Below are 15,283 nucleotides of genomic sequence, written 5' to 3' on the forward strand. Positions count from 1 at the left end.
GTGGACATGAAAGGATACGGTTTTGTATTTTTTTTTAAATGTGAAAAATGAACAAAATACTCAAAATGACAAAGAATACTTTAACAGAATAATCTATAGATGAAGTATCCCTAAAAGGAAAGAAAATAAAGTCTTAAGGCTGAGGCATGCATTGTTACTAAGGGCAGAATGAATCCGCCATGGAAGCTGGAGCTGCCAGAGCTACCAGGGTTTCAGCATTTCCCTTGCTTCCCTTGTACTTTCCATAGCATGTCATCCCTGTGGCTGGCTAGCAAGATGAAGGTGACTGCTGGCACCCTGTCATGAAGTTGGGCCAATTAAACTCTGTAGCCTCTCACAGTGGCAGTGTTTACCAGCTGGTCCTGAACAGTAAAGGCACACACTCAGATTTTCTCATCTCTGACATCCTTCCCTTCTTATCAAGTCTATAAACCTATTCCCAACTTCTCCAACATTCCTGGATCTTGCACAGATGACCAATTCCTACCAAATGTACAGAATCAAAAATAGTCAGGGCTGGGATTGGGTAGATGAGTCAGTAGGTAAAGTGCTTGTGATGCCAAGCATGAGGACCTGAGCTCAGATCCCAAGCACCCACTTAAAAGCTGAACACACTTTGGCACACATCTGTAACTCCAGCATTGGGTGGATCCTACGAACTCTCTAGGCAACCAATCTATCTAAATCAGTGAACTCCAGGTTCAGTGAGAGACCCTATCTCAAAAAATAAGGTGGAGAGACTGAGCCCATCAAAACCCCCTCAGGGAAAGGGAAGGAGTCCATAGGTCCCACCTTTACCTAAGAACTGATAAACAATTAAGGGTTGGTGGGGGAGGGAAAGATTTTCTTCAGTGGTATAACCATGCTCTGTAAACAAACTCTCACCCACACACTCCTGTAATGAAACTTCCTGGGTCTCACACACAAAAGAAAGACATGAAAGGAGAAGAGGAAAGGAAAGAGACTAGCAGGAGTGTGAGGGGGACAGCAGATGGGACAGGCCAGGGACATGACAGAAGTACATTATGTACACATATAAAATGTCATCATGAAACACAGTACTATGAACAGCTGATATATGCTAATAAAAATGTTAAAAAGAGGGTAAACAATGATTGAGAAAGACATGTGACAGGACCTCTGGCTGTCATGTATCTGTGTACACATGCAAACACACCCACACCAACACATATACACATATACCACACACATACAAGTGAAATACACAGGGCTGAAGCAAATAAAAATCTACTCTTGTAGTTTATAATCATGGCACTGATGCACTGCTATCTTGTGACTGGTGTGAAATGTGTCACAAATTACTACAATGTTTTCCCCCATTTGCAAATGAGGTAAAGCTCACATGAGATAAAACTACTCATTTAAAGCGTACAATGCAGTGACACTTAGTACATGCACAACATTAGGTACCTACCACCCGATGAATGTGACTTTCTTTTCAATAGGTGCATAGTTTAGATTATGTCTTTAGTGAGTTTCCCTCTATTCAATATAGCATTCTCAGAAGAAGAAAAAATGCATAGATGATGTGAACTCAGCACTCGCTTTGACTAGCAAGTCAAAGGATCTTGCCAACTCACCCCACACATGAATCCAAACATTCATGCTTTCAGCTCTTCCCCTGTGCCTATCTGCTCAAAACCATAGATATGGACATATTGGCAGCTGTGACACTGAGTTGGGAATGTGGCCTACACAATTATGGTCAAAGGAGGGCATGGTCAATGATGCCCAGCAACAGGACTGCTTAAACGGGGAGTGACAAAGGAAAAGGCAAGCTCCATGCTTAAGATAGAACTGATGACAAGATCAAGATGCGCTGAGAAGAATCTGGGGACTTGAGGAGATGGCTCAGTGGTTAAGGGCACATGCTGTTCTTGTAGAGGACCTGAATTTGGTTCCCAGCATCCATGTCTGATGACTCACAACTACCTGTAATTCCATTTCAGGTATTCCTATACCTCTGGCCTCCTTGAGTGCTTGCACTTCTGTGCACATACCTACTCACCCTCCTCACATACAAACGTACACATAATTAAAAACAAAATAATAAATCTTTCTTTAAAAAGACTATGAGGAAGTATCTAGGCAGAATAAAGAAACCAATGAGCCAAGTCCAGCCAAACTACAGGGTACTATTCTGCTATGAGGAAAATGAAGTATGCACTTTTTATATGCCAAGCATTCTTGTAAGCACTGTATCCCCCAAGTCCTACTAAGAGCTAGATGCCATTCACATAAAAGCTCGACAAGACCTCTTAAAGTTAAGTACCCTGGCCACAGAGCTACCATGATGCTGTGCCGGGATTCTCATTCTACAGTCTAGCTTCTGAGCCCATCTCCTTATCCCTGTATGACCCGTCCTACAGCTTTTTTTCTCCATTTTCTTCTTTTGAATAAATTTAATTGCATAAGACAGACCTTTTGTGGTAGAAGCTACAGTAGGCCATAATACACTAAAGGTAAGCAAATGCCTTATGTGAGCAGGGAGGGGCACCACTAAGAACCCCTCTAGACTCTGAGCAAGAAAGAGCAAGTGACAAACCTTCAACAGCCCAGGGTATGTACTAGCAGCCCACAGCTGGCCTCAGCCAACCAAGGAGAGAGAGCAAGGCTTGAACAAGGTCAGTAACATGAGCATACCTGTGTCTTTTCAGCAATTGCTTGAAAGGAATGAGAAACCAGAGGAAAAAGAGGACAGAAAAAGAAAAATCATTAGGATATCATTTGCAATAGATCCAGCAAGTGATAATGAGGCGCTAAACTCTAACAGTGGGGAGTCAGATGTGAAAGATTAAATGACTCGCCCAAGGACATGAGTCAAGGGAGCTGCCAGCATCAAAAGGAGGGTCTCCAGGTTGCAGGGACCTGGGAATGGTGTGCTGAACATGTCTGTAGAAAGACTGCTACATGAAATGTCTAAGACGTGCCCATGTCGGTACTTTTACCCACAATGGTTTATCATATTTTATTTTGAGATTTCTATCCATGAGTATTGTATTTGCATTAGTTCCATCCTTACAATGGTTATTTTAGGTCTGATTTTACAACACTAAACAAAGCCATGGCCCAAGATGAGTAGTATCAACTGTGTAGAATTCAGAAGTGACTAGGTAATAAACACTAAATGCTAAGTACTAGAGTATAGTTGTATTAAAATTTGAGACTTAGCCTTATAATCCAGAAACAAAATACTTCATCACAGAGAACATTTGGGGATCTGAAATGCTTTCTTTCATAAAAGCAATAGGCTGTGGCAAGACACAAATTACCAGGACGTGATCCTTCAAGTGAGCTTCCAAAGAAGCCTTTTCAATGAAGCTCCAGCAGAGAGGTCATTTAAGAAGCCAGATGCTGGGGCAGGGCAATGGAGGAACCAAATAGGAAATGATACAATATGTATGAAAATGTCACAACAAAGTCCATTACTTTGTGTGCTTAAATAAAACAAACAAATAAATAAAAAGCCAGATTTACATTTTATTAACATGACAAGTATAACAAGATAAATATATAAGTCTCAAATTACATAATTAATGTAGCTTGTATGACATATTCCTATTAATAATCTTTTATTATGTGTGAACAGCAACATAACATTAGATAAGCAATGAAAAATCCAATCAGCAGCTGCTTTCCTGATGGTTCCAACTGCAGTCTTATTTACACAGTGTTATCTAACACTAATCCTTGGATTTTGAAGAACAGAAATCTCTTCAGAATTGTAAACAAGCATGTTCCTATGAGATGAGCATTTTAATTACTATCATTTCTGCAAATACAAGACAAAAAAAATGTGATGCATGATAGCCTCTTATGGTAAAAACAGGGAACCGTATATTTTGCTAGCCCGATTAGGTTAAATAAATAAAAAGGTCATGATACTGGAAGGAGGGTCTGCTACTGAGCCTGGTACTGTGTCTTAACCATGTGTTGTAATCATGACCTCAGGGAGATTTTGTGGAGAGTGGCTGCCCCCTTCCTGATGTTGTCTATAAAGATTAGAAGTCAGTGACAAAATATTCTGGTGCTCTTTAATAATCTACTACCATCAAGCCTAGGAATCAACTGAGAGAGATCTAAAAATACTTTGATGAAAGTAGCAGTTATTTACTTTTATGTGAAATAAATATTTATTAAGCAACTAGATTATTCTTGAAACCAAAAAGAAGACAACATAGTTCCTGAATGTACAGAGCTAACAATATATGAAGAGGCCAGATAAATACCTAAAGAGACAGAAATACAGGGAGAAAGAAAAGAGATTCCAGTCAATAAAAAAAATGAAATCAGCCTAAAGAGCCACTGACTCTAAGTGCTCCAAGAATTCACAGGTAGTTCTCTACATCCTTCAAGAGGAAAGGGGATGCTGGGAGCATCTGAGTGATGCATCTAGAAGCAGAGGCGCACAGCTCTGCCTGCCCATGGTGGCATCAGCCCAGCTTTATCTATCTCAGATAAAGGGGCTCTCATCCTCAAAGTTCCCAAGCGTAATGGCAGAGAACACACGCATAGACACAAACAAGGCTGGGTTCAATCCTAGTTCTAACCCTGCCACCCTGCAACACTTGGGTAATCACTCACCCCTCTAAACCGCAGTTTCCTTATCTGTAAAATGCAAATAAGATGCCATTTCCTTGCTGGATAGGAACTAAACAAATGCATGTGGACAACTAGAGAGGCCTGGCAGAGAGCAGGTACCCGGTGAATGGTAGCATGAACCACTATTCCAACCAGACCACCAAGATAATTGCTCAGAACATCACTCCTACTTAAACACTTAATTGAGGTATGATTGAGAGAAAAATCTGTCCATATTTAATATATAAAACTTGATGGATCTGGAAATAAGCATATACCTATGGATCTTGCTTTTAAGGAAATTACTTAACTCTATACTTGAAAGACTGGATCCTAATACTCCCCCCAGGGGGCAGGACAAAATCTAATGAATCATATTTGAAGGTTTCTCTGAAAAGGTATCAGACTCTAATAGAATATTCTAGACTCACATATTTATAAAGTTTGCCTTAAGTATTGAATCTGCCAAACAAACAATGTAAAGAGAAAGAAAGAGATCCTCTTCAATCTTATAACCCAGCAGCATGTTCACTTAGAAGGAAAGAAATCTGGAATCTATAGTCACTCTCTTACAGTGAACCCAGAATTCAGAAAAGCTAAACTAGTAGCGACCAACGGGGCCCTATGACAACAAGCCATCAACCAGTTCTAGCCCCAAAGCCCAGATCCATCAAACAGGTTTGCTAGGCATTCTGTCTGTTCAGATCACATCAGTGAAGCATCACTTTTCATCTGGAGTGTAAATGGTTTTCATGAAACAGTTTGGTAAAACACATGGCATGTGACTGTACCACTACAAATGTGTTAGCAGAGCCAGCCAGAAACCATGGCAATGGTGTGATCATATGAGTATTCTGGCAGGAGTAAGAAAATAAAATGAAGGTTTGTAAAGACTTGTGGGTACACTACTGGAGTTGAATGGTGAATCTTTTCCAAAGCAGTTTCTGTTTCTAATGCAGAAGGATTGTTCTCAAGCTTCCACCAAATAATCATACACAATTTGATGGCTCAGCTTTTTTCAATGTTCTATGAACTCTGCAGAATGATATCTGGATCCTTATAACACGATGATTTGAGATTATAAATACAGTGAATAAACACAACCTTCTGGTATATCAATTTAAGTATCACAGGGTGAGTAAATACTGCAGAGTGAATCCTAGCACTTGAAACAGAATCTTCCAGAGTCCAGAAATCCACCTGACTGCCAAGAATAATACTTCCGTGGTTCAAGCAATACCAGTACCCAGAGGGGTTTTCACAGACATAACCACATGAGTTACTACACATCGGGTAAAATAGAAAAAGCAGACATTTATGCATGTACAGTTTGCAGACATCTTTAAGCTACTCATAAAGATTCAATTTACAAATATAGAAGACATAGAAGACTTTAGGACTATGCAGCCATCTACTTAAATTGCTTAATTATATGGTTTCTTCCATGGGTTTTCCTCATTTAACTGTTTTTATTGGGGGTGGGGGTGGGGAATACATGAGTCTCTTAAGCACAGTAAATGAAACCAATCTCGTTGAAAGAAGCTCTACTCTCGCAAATACATGAGACATTCTGGCTTTAAGATGAGATAGGAGAGACTGTCACGGGACAAAATCGAATCAATTAACTATCAAAGAAAACCTCTGCGTTCAGCAGGCTATCGGAAGCAGGGTTTGCCGGATTCCCTAGCAGTACAACAAATGCACAGTATCCTCTCCAGTACTTCACACATGATTTCTATTTCAGTTCTGATGTAAAACTCGACATCATGCATCGTGGCACAAAGAAAGAATCCGTTTAGCTAGTTGAAGTAAAACACCAGACAGTTGCTCCGAGACAGGTCTTGTCTGGGGAGGGGCGCAGCACGCTCAGTTCTCTGTTTTCCCTCAGAAGAATGTCAATAAAAAACCACAGCCAAACGAGGTCTTTGAGGGGGAAGTCCCTCTATGCAGTGAACCTCTGGGTTCACCTAACAGTTAGCTGCAGTCAGGCAAGTTTGCAAAAGGGAACCCTAGCCAAAGGTACGGCTGCCAGCAACTTGAAGGCTCTCTCCCTCAACGTCCGGACCGAGCTACCGGTCCCACATTTAGAAACATTATTTCTGGGACCAATAGCAATTTATTTTGATAGAACTGCTGCATGTTTTTTTTTCCCCCCTGGAGTTTTCAACAAAGGAGCCATATTAGGAAATAATCTTGCAAAAAGCAAAGTGCCCCCTCCCCCTTGCCCACGATCGTTGCACACTCGCCGCACACAGACACCCGCCGCTGCACAAAGGCCGGCGTTCGCTCGCGCCCATGCAGCTGCCCAGCCGTGGACAGCCGCCCTGCCGCAGCCTGCCTCGGGCGCAGTGAGGCCGGGCCATCGCGGGGACCTGTGCGGGCGCGCTGGGTTGGGGCTACCGCCCCCCAGCGGGGCCCGGGGGAAGCGGCTGCCGGCGACCGGCCATGGACCCCGGGGACACCGCGCTGCGCCGCCCACCTGGGGGCTCCGGATGCAGCGGGGCATGGGCCCTATGTGGTGGCCTCACCGCTGGTCAAGCTGTCACCCCGGGGTCCGCGCGTGCCCAGGAAGTTGGCGACGAGGGACAAGCAAGCCCCTCGGGGCTGGTCTCTCGCGGGTCCGGCCACCCCACTCCCCTCCCGTGCCCCCGCTGCGGACACTCACCTTCTTCCGGGGCTGCCATTTCATCATATTTGTACAGCCGAGGCGAGCAGCATCAAGATGTTGGCTGGGGACTGGGGGCAGAGGCAGGGCAGCGGCCACTGCAAGTCATGCTGCCTGCTTCCCGCCCCTAGCTCTTTGCCATGTTCCCAGGGGGGAGAGCCTCGAGCGTCCGGTCCTTCGCCTTCGGTTCAATCCGAGTGTCCCCGCCCGGCTAGGAAGTCCCGGGAGCCTGCGGCGCACCCCTGCCAGAGCCGGGCATCTTCCCCAGCGGCGCCTGCGGGAGCCGGGAGCCTGCAGCGGACCCTCAGAGACTAGACCCGTAGCCGCAGCTGCCGTGGAAACCCAGCCCGGCTCCTGCCATCCAAGTCCCTTTTGGCGAATCCTCCTCTTCTCAAAAAAGATTAGACAAGCAACCAAACCCTCACGCGCAGGCTGGAGCGAGTCCCAAAATTCGGGGTGTATTTCTCGTTTGTAAAATTTAGCAAAGAAAATTCCAAAGATCTGTAATCAGAGCTTCTTTACGCTGTTTTCTCCTCCTTCTTGGACAACTTGGGGAAAGGGTATGCTCTTCCCGAAATGCCTACCTTTCCTGAACACTGTAAATAGGAAAACTTGGTTTGTGTGTTTAGATTTTTTTTTTTCTTTTTTAATTCCCAAGAATCTTAGTGGGGAAAGGCTAGAAGGAAATCCTGCAAGAACCCAACTCTACAGCTCAGTCTGCACTAATGACTTCCTTCCCTTCCTTCAGCGCAAGCACAGCCTGCCCAGCTCCAGCCACACAGAGCACGCCGTTTTCTGGGTCTTAGTGCCACGACTTCGAAAGCAGCACAAAAAGTAAAGCCCCAGTTCCAGAGGCATTCACAGGCAGGCTCTGAAAAACAGAGCCAGATCTACAAAATCGGGAAACCCTCTCAAGAAATGCTTAGATTTTTCTGAACAAAGGAGAGAAGAAAAGGAAAAGAAATGAAGTCAAAAGTCTACCAAAGAATTCTAATTTGACAGAAAAAGATTTGAGAGCTAACAAGTCAAAAAATTTTAATCAGGAATTTAGCCCTCAATAAACTTTAATATAAATTTTATTTGCTTCTCTATATGTGGTACTTTTTTGGAAACAAGGTCTCACTATATTACCCAGGTTTGTCTCAAGCCTTTCTTCTGCATCAGCATCCTAGGAGAGCAGCTTAGCTGCAACTGTAGGCACAGGCCTCCCTGCCCAGGTAGCACTAGTTTTATTGCTATAAAAGAATTGCCATAGGGAGTGCATTTCATTCGTCTCTGTAATGATTCCATCTTAAGGGGATAAATCTACAACTACAATATGCTACACAGTTCTGTTATTTATTATTCAGGATATCTATCACCGAAATAGGTGGTAGAAACTACCCACCATGCACACCATAGTAACTGATACATACACCACCACTCACACCATAGTAACTGATGTATATACTGCACCATGCACACTATAGTAACTGATGCATACACCGTACCAGGCACACTGTAGTAACTGATGTATGTACCCTATCAGGCACACTGTAGTAACCCATGTAATCCTCCCACAGTATTTATCTCACTATGTTCAGAGTTCAGTATGCATTATCCAAACTGACTTATACAAGGACTCAAATGCAGGCTGTACATTAGCTTGATTATAAATAAGTCATTAAAACCTAGAAAACCACCACAGTCAGCCTTCATTTACCACACAGATTGCTCTCCATTCATTTTCCAGATGAGGACATGGAGACTCAAAGGAGTGGCTTGTTCAATCAAGACATACATGGAGGATGTGTAGACTGAAATTCAGGCCCATGTGACCTTGCTCCAGAGCCCATGTCATTTCCACACTGAGCATCACAGTTACATGCCAACTAAACTCCCATCTCAACACACCTACAAAAACACATCAGGTCAGCCCCTTTCCTGGGCACTATAGATTAAGCACAAGGTGGCTCGAGTTCATGACTGCAGCAAGCAGTCACAAGGACCTCCAATACTCCCAACCCATTCTGACATTCCCAAATTATTCTGGGCAACTTCATATGCACATGCTGCTAGCTCCATAAATTCTATACTGAAGTTATCAATCTGTCTTCCTGCCTAACAATCCTTTCTCAGTTCATAACAACACTACAACAATGCTTCCAGGACCACAAACTAAAAGCATGGCATCATTCTTCACATCTAATCTATCACTAAGGCCTCTCCTTTCCTAGGCATCATTTTCAAATTCCTCCTGCTGACACCTGAAACCAGAGCCTCAGAAGACATTTGTACCAACAAGGCACGGAGCACCATAGAGGATCGAGAGGTATATGGCTGAGTCCTAAGCCAGAGGAGGCTACAAGAAGCCAGGCTAGAAGTCCTGTGAGAAGATAGCCAGGCACTCACTACCTTCATCAGTTAAGTACCTAATAAGTTATGTGGCCAAAGGGCATTATAGGAATTAGAGGGAGAAAATCACCAACAGGGATAGCCATATCCAGAGGAACATGAAGTAAAAATCCAGAAGAGACACAACTTACTCTAAAGCCAAAAGCCAAGATGCCTATGGCTGTGATGCCTCTGAGGACCTGGATCCTCCCACATTTCTGTGCTCATTTCTCCCCTTTGCATGCTATCTGTCCCACTGTCCCTTGAACATGCCAAGTATGCACTTGTGTTGCCCTGTGCCTGGATCACTATTCCTCCAGATATCTTGCTGGCCCCTTCCTCCAGACTTGAGGACTCTTCAAACACCACATCAGAAAGCTGTCTCTTACCACTTACCTTAAACTATGGCACCATGACCGTCACACTGTTGCTTTCTAGCCTCCTCACACTGCCATGGTCTAGTTCATAGACCTACCACATGCTTTGTTTTTGGTAAAATGTCTATTTATTCTACAAGAACCTAAATTCCAAAGAAGCAAGGGCTTTGGTACAAGACCAACACCACTGGATGTAGTGGCACACACTTACAGTCCTAGCACTTGGAAGGTTAAGGCAGGATGGTGAGTTAGAGACCATCCTAGGCAACACAGACGACTCTGACACATAGACTAATAAACAGGCCCTGACACACAGTAGGCAACCAATGAATATTTATTGAATACAACAGTGAAAGAAAGAATTGTGTAAGCAAGAGACAAGCATATCCAAAATATAAAGGACAAAATGTTGACCTGCCTGAAACAGAAGGTTGGGACTGGGAGTATAACTTAGTGGTAAAGTACTTGTTTGATATATGCTGAGTTCAACTTCCAACACTACCAGAAAGTACAAAAAATTAAACAGAAATAGAGGCTTAAGTATGAGAATAAGTATGAGATTTTCTTTTCGTGTGAGTTTTGCTATCCTCAGGACCTAAATTAGACATAAAGAGGCACTCAATATTTATAGGATTAAAGAATGAATGGAGGACCAGCGAGATGGCTCAGAGGGTAAATGCCCCTGCTGCCAAGCTGAAGGGATCAGAGTTTGATCCCCAGGACCTACAATGGTGGAAGGAGACAATCCAAAAAGTTATCCTCTGACCTACATATACACATACACTAAATAAATAATAAATAAATAAATAATAAATAAAAGTAAATGTAATTTTTAACAAATGAATGGAAGCCAGACATGGGGGCACAGACTTTGATCCCCAGGATATTATCCTAGCACTTGGGAAGTGGAGACAGGAAGATTAGGAGTTCAAAGTCCTCCTCAGCTACACAGTGAGTTCTAGGCCAGGCTACCTGGCCCTGTATCCAAAAACAAAACAAGAACAAATGAAGAGCCAAAAAACAGTGAATAAGTGAAATTTCATTCTACTTCACACTAAGTGGAAGATGCTATGTTGTTGGAATCAAATGACTGGTGAAGAAAGACAAAGGCCTGTGGAGTTTATCACACAGAGGATAACGCAATGAAAGGGTTGATGGTAGGAAATGGCACAGTTGAAGCAGCTTTTGTTTCTCATTTAGATGGGGGTCCAGGCTGACCTTGAACCCCTGTGCTCAAAGGATCTCCTGCCTGGGCCTCATGAGTGGTTGAGACTACAGACATGTACCAGATCCAGCTTAAAGCAACTTTTAACCAACTTAATATAAAAGACAATCTTAGCTGTGATTTTATGAGGCTCTTTTTTGTTGCGGGTGTCCTGGGGCCCTCCGGGTGGGGGTAGAGTCAGCAGGGAGTCATGACACAGACACCAGGGAGTCAGGTGAGAAGCAGGCAATGTGAGCAGCTGCAGACTTGTTTATTGTGGATATGGGGCTCCCTTATATCCCCCCTCCCAGTGTCCCATTGGTCCGTTGCTAGGTCGTGTCTGTTCCTCATTGGCTCTCTGTATCAGACCATTTTTGCTTCAGCCATCTCTATGTCTTTTGGCAGAACGCAGGTTTGCCTCAGCCTGATGTTTCTGGCGCATTTGCAGCGCACAAGCGCTGGTTGTTCAGGCCGCACTTCCTTCTACACTTTTTAATTTTTTAGAACTATGTGCATGGTTAAAAAGCTTACTATGGGGCTGGAGAGATGGCTCAGTGGTTAAAAGCACTGACTGCTCTTGCAGAGGTCCCGGGTTCGATTCCCAGCACCCACGTGGCGGCTACAAACCATCCTTAACTCCAGTTCCAGGGGAATCTGAAGTTCTTCTTCTGACCTCTGTGGCATTGCACAACACGGGTGCACTCATACATGCAGGCAATACACTCATACACATAAAATAAAAATAATATTAAAAAAATAAAAATTAAAAGCTTATTATGACTATCTGACAAGTAACAAAACTGAAATCAGAGAAGTCACCTGCCCTGGTCAAAGATGAACTACAATTCAATGGCAAAGGCTAAGCTCTGTCTACTGCTAACCCTCAGTGGGAACTTGGGGAATGGTTTACAGCTAGTCTGGGCTGGAGAGATGGCTCAGCAGTTAAGAGCACTGGCTGCTCTTGCAGAGGACCTGGGTTCGATTCCCAGCACCCACATGGCTGCTAACAACCACCCGTAACTTTAGTTCCAGGAGGATCCGACACCCTCTTCTGACCTCCATGGGCATTGCACCATGACACGGGTACACTTACACACATGCAGGCAAAACACTCATACACATATTATAAACATAATAAAATGCATATTTTTTAATTTTCTTAAATAGAAGTATGTGCCCTCCCTATTTTCAGAAGGGTTAGGCAGATAGCATGAATGGATGAAACAGGTCTAAACCAAAAGGGAGTTATAAGGATTGGGGGTACAGGAGGCGTGTGACAGACAGCTGCTACATGGCCCTGGTGAGTTGATGCCACACAGGAACATTAGCCTAAGCATGTCAGGGCCTCTAAAACTGTCATGAGTTGCTAGAAATGTACTGATTTCTGTTTGCTCATAACTTTTAAAGCATCCTTACAGGCCCACCAAAACATGCCTGTAGGACTAAATTCCACCAGCTCATCCTAATTTGTGATTCTTAATTTAGCCACTCAAAGCTTCACTTTCCCGTATGCAAATTAAGTGAACAGCAGTTCCTAATCTGTGGGACTGTTTTCCAAAGGCATCTGCAAATCTATCTGGGTATCACACTTGGTCTTCAAACGGAAGAGCACCCTCCTTGTGCAGACACTGTTGAACTGTAGCGCACACAGATTTATTTAAACCAAGGGTGAAAGTGTCTTAGAGGCAGGGACTGTGTCAGTAAAGGAGACAGGAAAAGGTGCAGTGTTTCTGTAAAAAGAGAATCAATCCAAATTACATCAGAGAGATCCAAGGCTTTAAGGTGCTTTTCAATTGTTTAGATATTTACTCCTTCGGGTTGCCTATTTGTAATCTATGTGGCATTTTCTTATGTCTGGTGACTGTTTCAGTTTTCACTTAATAAAGGACAATTAACTAGAAGCTTTCACATACCAATGTAATCTTTAATCATTTTACTGTTTCCTTCTTTTTGTCTTTATTTACTGGGCTTAATATAAACTGAATTGGTATTTATACCTTGATATTTACAGACTTGTATACCAGTGTACTTTCACCAGTAGAAATGATTTACATGGAGCTACCAAGTTACCACAGTTCAAAATGATGTAATTTAACATTATTGCTTCCAACACCGAACACTGAACAGTAAGAACATATTTTCCCAGATCTGAGCTACTAAAAGGCATTTTTACAACCTCCTGATTTTTAGCATAGAACTTTGCAAATCACTTCCCTAAAAGCAAATACTGCAACCAATCTATTAAAATAGTATTTTCTTCAATAACTACTTTTCTATTCAAATCTGAACAAAAGCAAGAACAAGGAAATGAAGCTGAAAACACACCTCTTTTCATTGTTGTGAATTTCTTCAAGATCTCCTAAGGAATGACGTGTCTGACAGTGATCACAGGGTAAATGCCTGAAAAGGCTAGCCTCATACTTATTTAGACTGATTGTGTTTTACAAGTAGAATATTAAACACGATGTGAAACTGTATTTGGAGAATAAGTTCATTTTCCTAAAGACCTCTAAATTATTTTCAAGTACCTAAAGGGAAAATAAAGGGTAGACAGGAATCTGATCCAAAAAGTTTTACTTTATTAGAGACATTTCACACAGTTGGATGCTTGAAGAACATGAGAGCTTTGCTTTTCTAAGAAACTAAATTAACTTGTTACAGTCAGTGTTGGGCCCAGTGGCCCTATGGCTGCAGGACCTGCTTCCATCCTCTTGATTCCACAGTATCCAGAGAGACTCACCTCTAAGGCTCCCACTTCCCCTCCTCCCACTGGCTGGCAGCTCAGAAGGGCTGGAGGGCCTGTTTAGTTCAACACTCACTTACTGAGCACTCATTATGGACCAGGGATAACCGCAGGCTCTGTAAAACCAGACAGAAATAAATCAGATCACTGCTGTGTTGGAGGAGACAGCAGTCAGGTGGAAGAGGAAGCAATCAGGCACATAGCTAACAAAAGTAACAACAGCATTTCACACTGACCGATCATACTTCTTGGCTCTTAAGAGCCCGAGCCAAACACTAGAAGAATGGAGTAAATAAGGGGTATTCTGTCATTAGGACAAAGGAAGCCCAATAGAGTTACTAAGTCTGGCTGTGATGCCTGGGATAGTTTTCACAGGAGAGGTAGCATGGTATTCTTTCAAGACGCAGGAAAAGGTGTGGGTAGTGGTGTTCTAAACCCAATTAACAGCCAAAACCTAGAAGGCTAGCAATGTGGGCCACATTAGCAAGATATCCAATAGATCTGGACCCTAAAATGCAAGGCAACCTGTAGTGGAATTAAGTCTGGAAGCCTATGTAGTCCAGCATAGTACTGTGCTCCTGTAAACCCAGCACTTGGGATGCTAAAATGGGGATCACCATGAATTCGAGGTCAACCTGGGCTACAGAACAAAACCTTATCTCTAAAACTTAAAAGATGGAGAGGGGCTGGGGAGCTGCAGAGCTGATAAAGTGCCTGTTGTGTAAGCATGAGGACCTGGGCTTGATTCCCAGAAACCACATGAAAAGCTGGGTGCACTGCCATGCACTTAAAATCCCAACACTGGTGAGGTAGAGGCAGGAGGATCCCTGGGGCTTCACAGCCAGCCAGCCTGGGCCAATCAGTAAGCCCTAGGTCCCAGTGTAAGACTCTGTCTCATAAAACAAGGTGGACAGCTACTGAAGAAAGACACTTGAAGTTGATTTGTGGATTCCACATGCATGTTTACACACTCTTGCACATACACACATAGATAAATGGATACATAAATAATTTTTTTAAATCTATTTTTTAATTTTATTATTTTTATTTTATGTGTATGAGTGTATTGCCTGCATGTAGGTAGGTGCATCCTGGTGATGCAATGCCCACAGAGGTCAGAAAAGAGCATCGGATCCCCTGGAACTGGAGTTATGGGCAGTTGTTAACCACCATGTGGGTTCTGGAAATCAAACTCGGGTCCTCTGCAAGAGCAACCAGTGCTCTTAACCACTGAGCCATCTCTCTAGCCCCTAAAATCTATTTTTAAAAAGAAAAATCTCTGAATTTTTTTAAAAAGTATAGAAGGCAACACCTTATAT

At 43.0% G+C, this 15,283-nt stretch overlaps 1 protein-coding gene across 2 annotated transcripts in view; it reads right to left on the reverse strand.

The window, feature by feature from the left end:
- Window positions 1-15,283, reverse strand: part of Ttc28 (tetratricopeptide repeat domain 28) — a 617,298-nt gene that overhangs the window by 398,792 nt on the left and 203,223 nt on the right. The window contains exon 1 of one of the 2 annotated variants that reach the window (XM_029556667.1): window positions 7,268-8,189. The exons of the other annotated variant lie outside the window; for it this stretch is intronic. Within the exon in view, the coding sequence (XP_029412527.1) occupies window positions 7,268-7,294 (27 nt within the window). The 5' untranslated portion in view covers window positions 7,295-8,189. Of the gene's footprint in view, window positions 1-7,267; window positions 8,190-15,283 lie in introns of those variants that run through there. 2 annotated transcript variants of the gene reach the window in all.

Source organism: Nannospalax galili, unplaced genomic scaffold, assembly GCF_000622305.1.
Source record: "Nannospalax galili isolate Female #2095 unplaced genomic scaffold, S.galili_v1.0 scaffold1327, whole genome shotgun sequence".
Lineage (NCBI taxonomy): Eukaryota > Metazoa > Chordata > Mammalia > Rodentia > Spalacidae > Nannospalax > Nannospalax galili.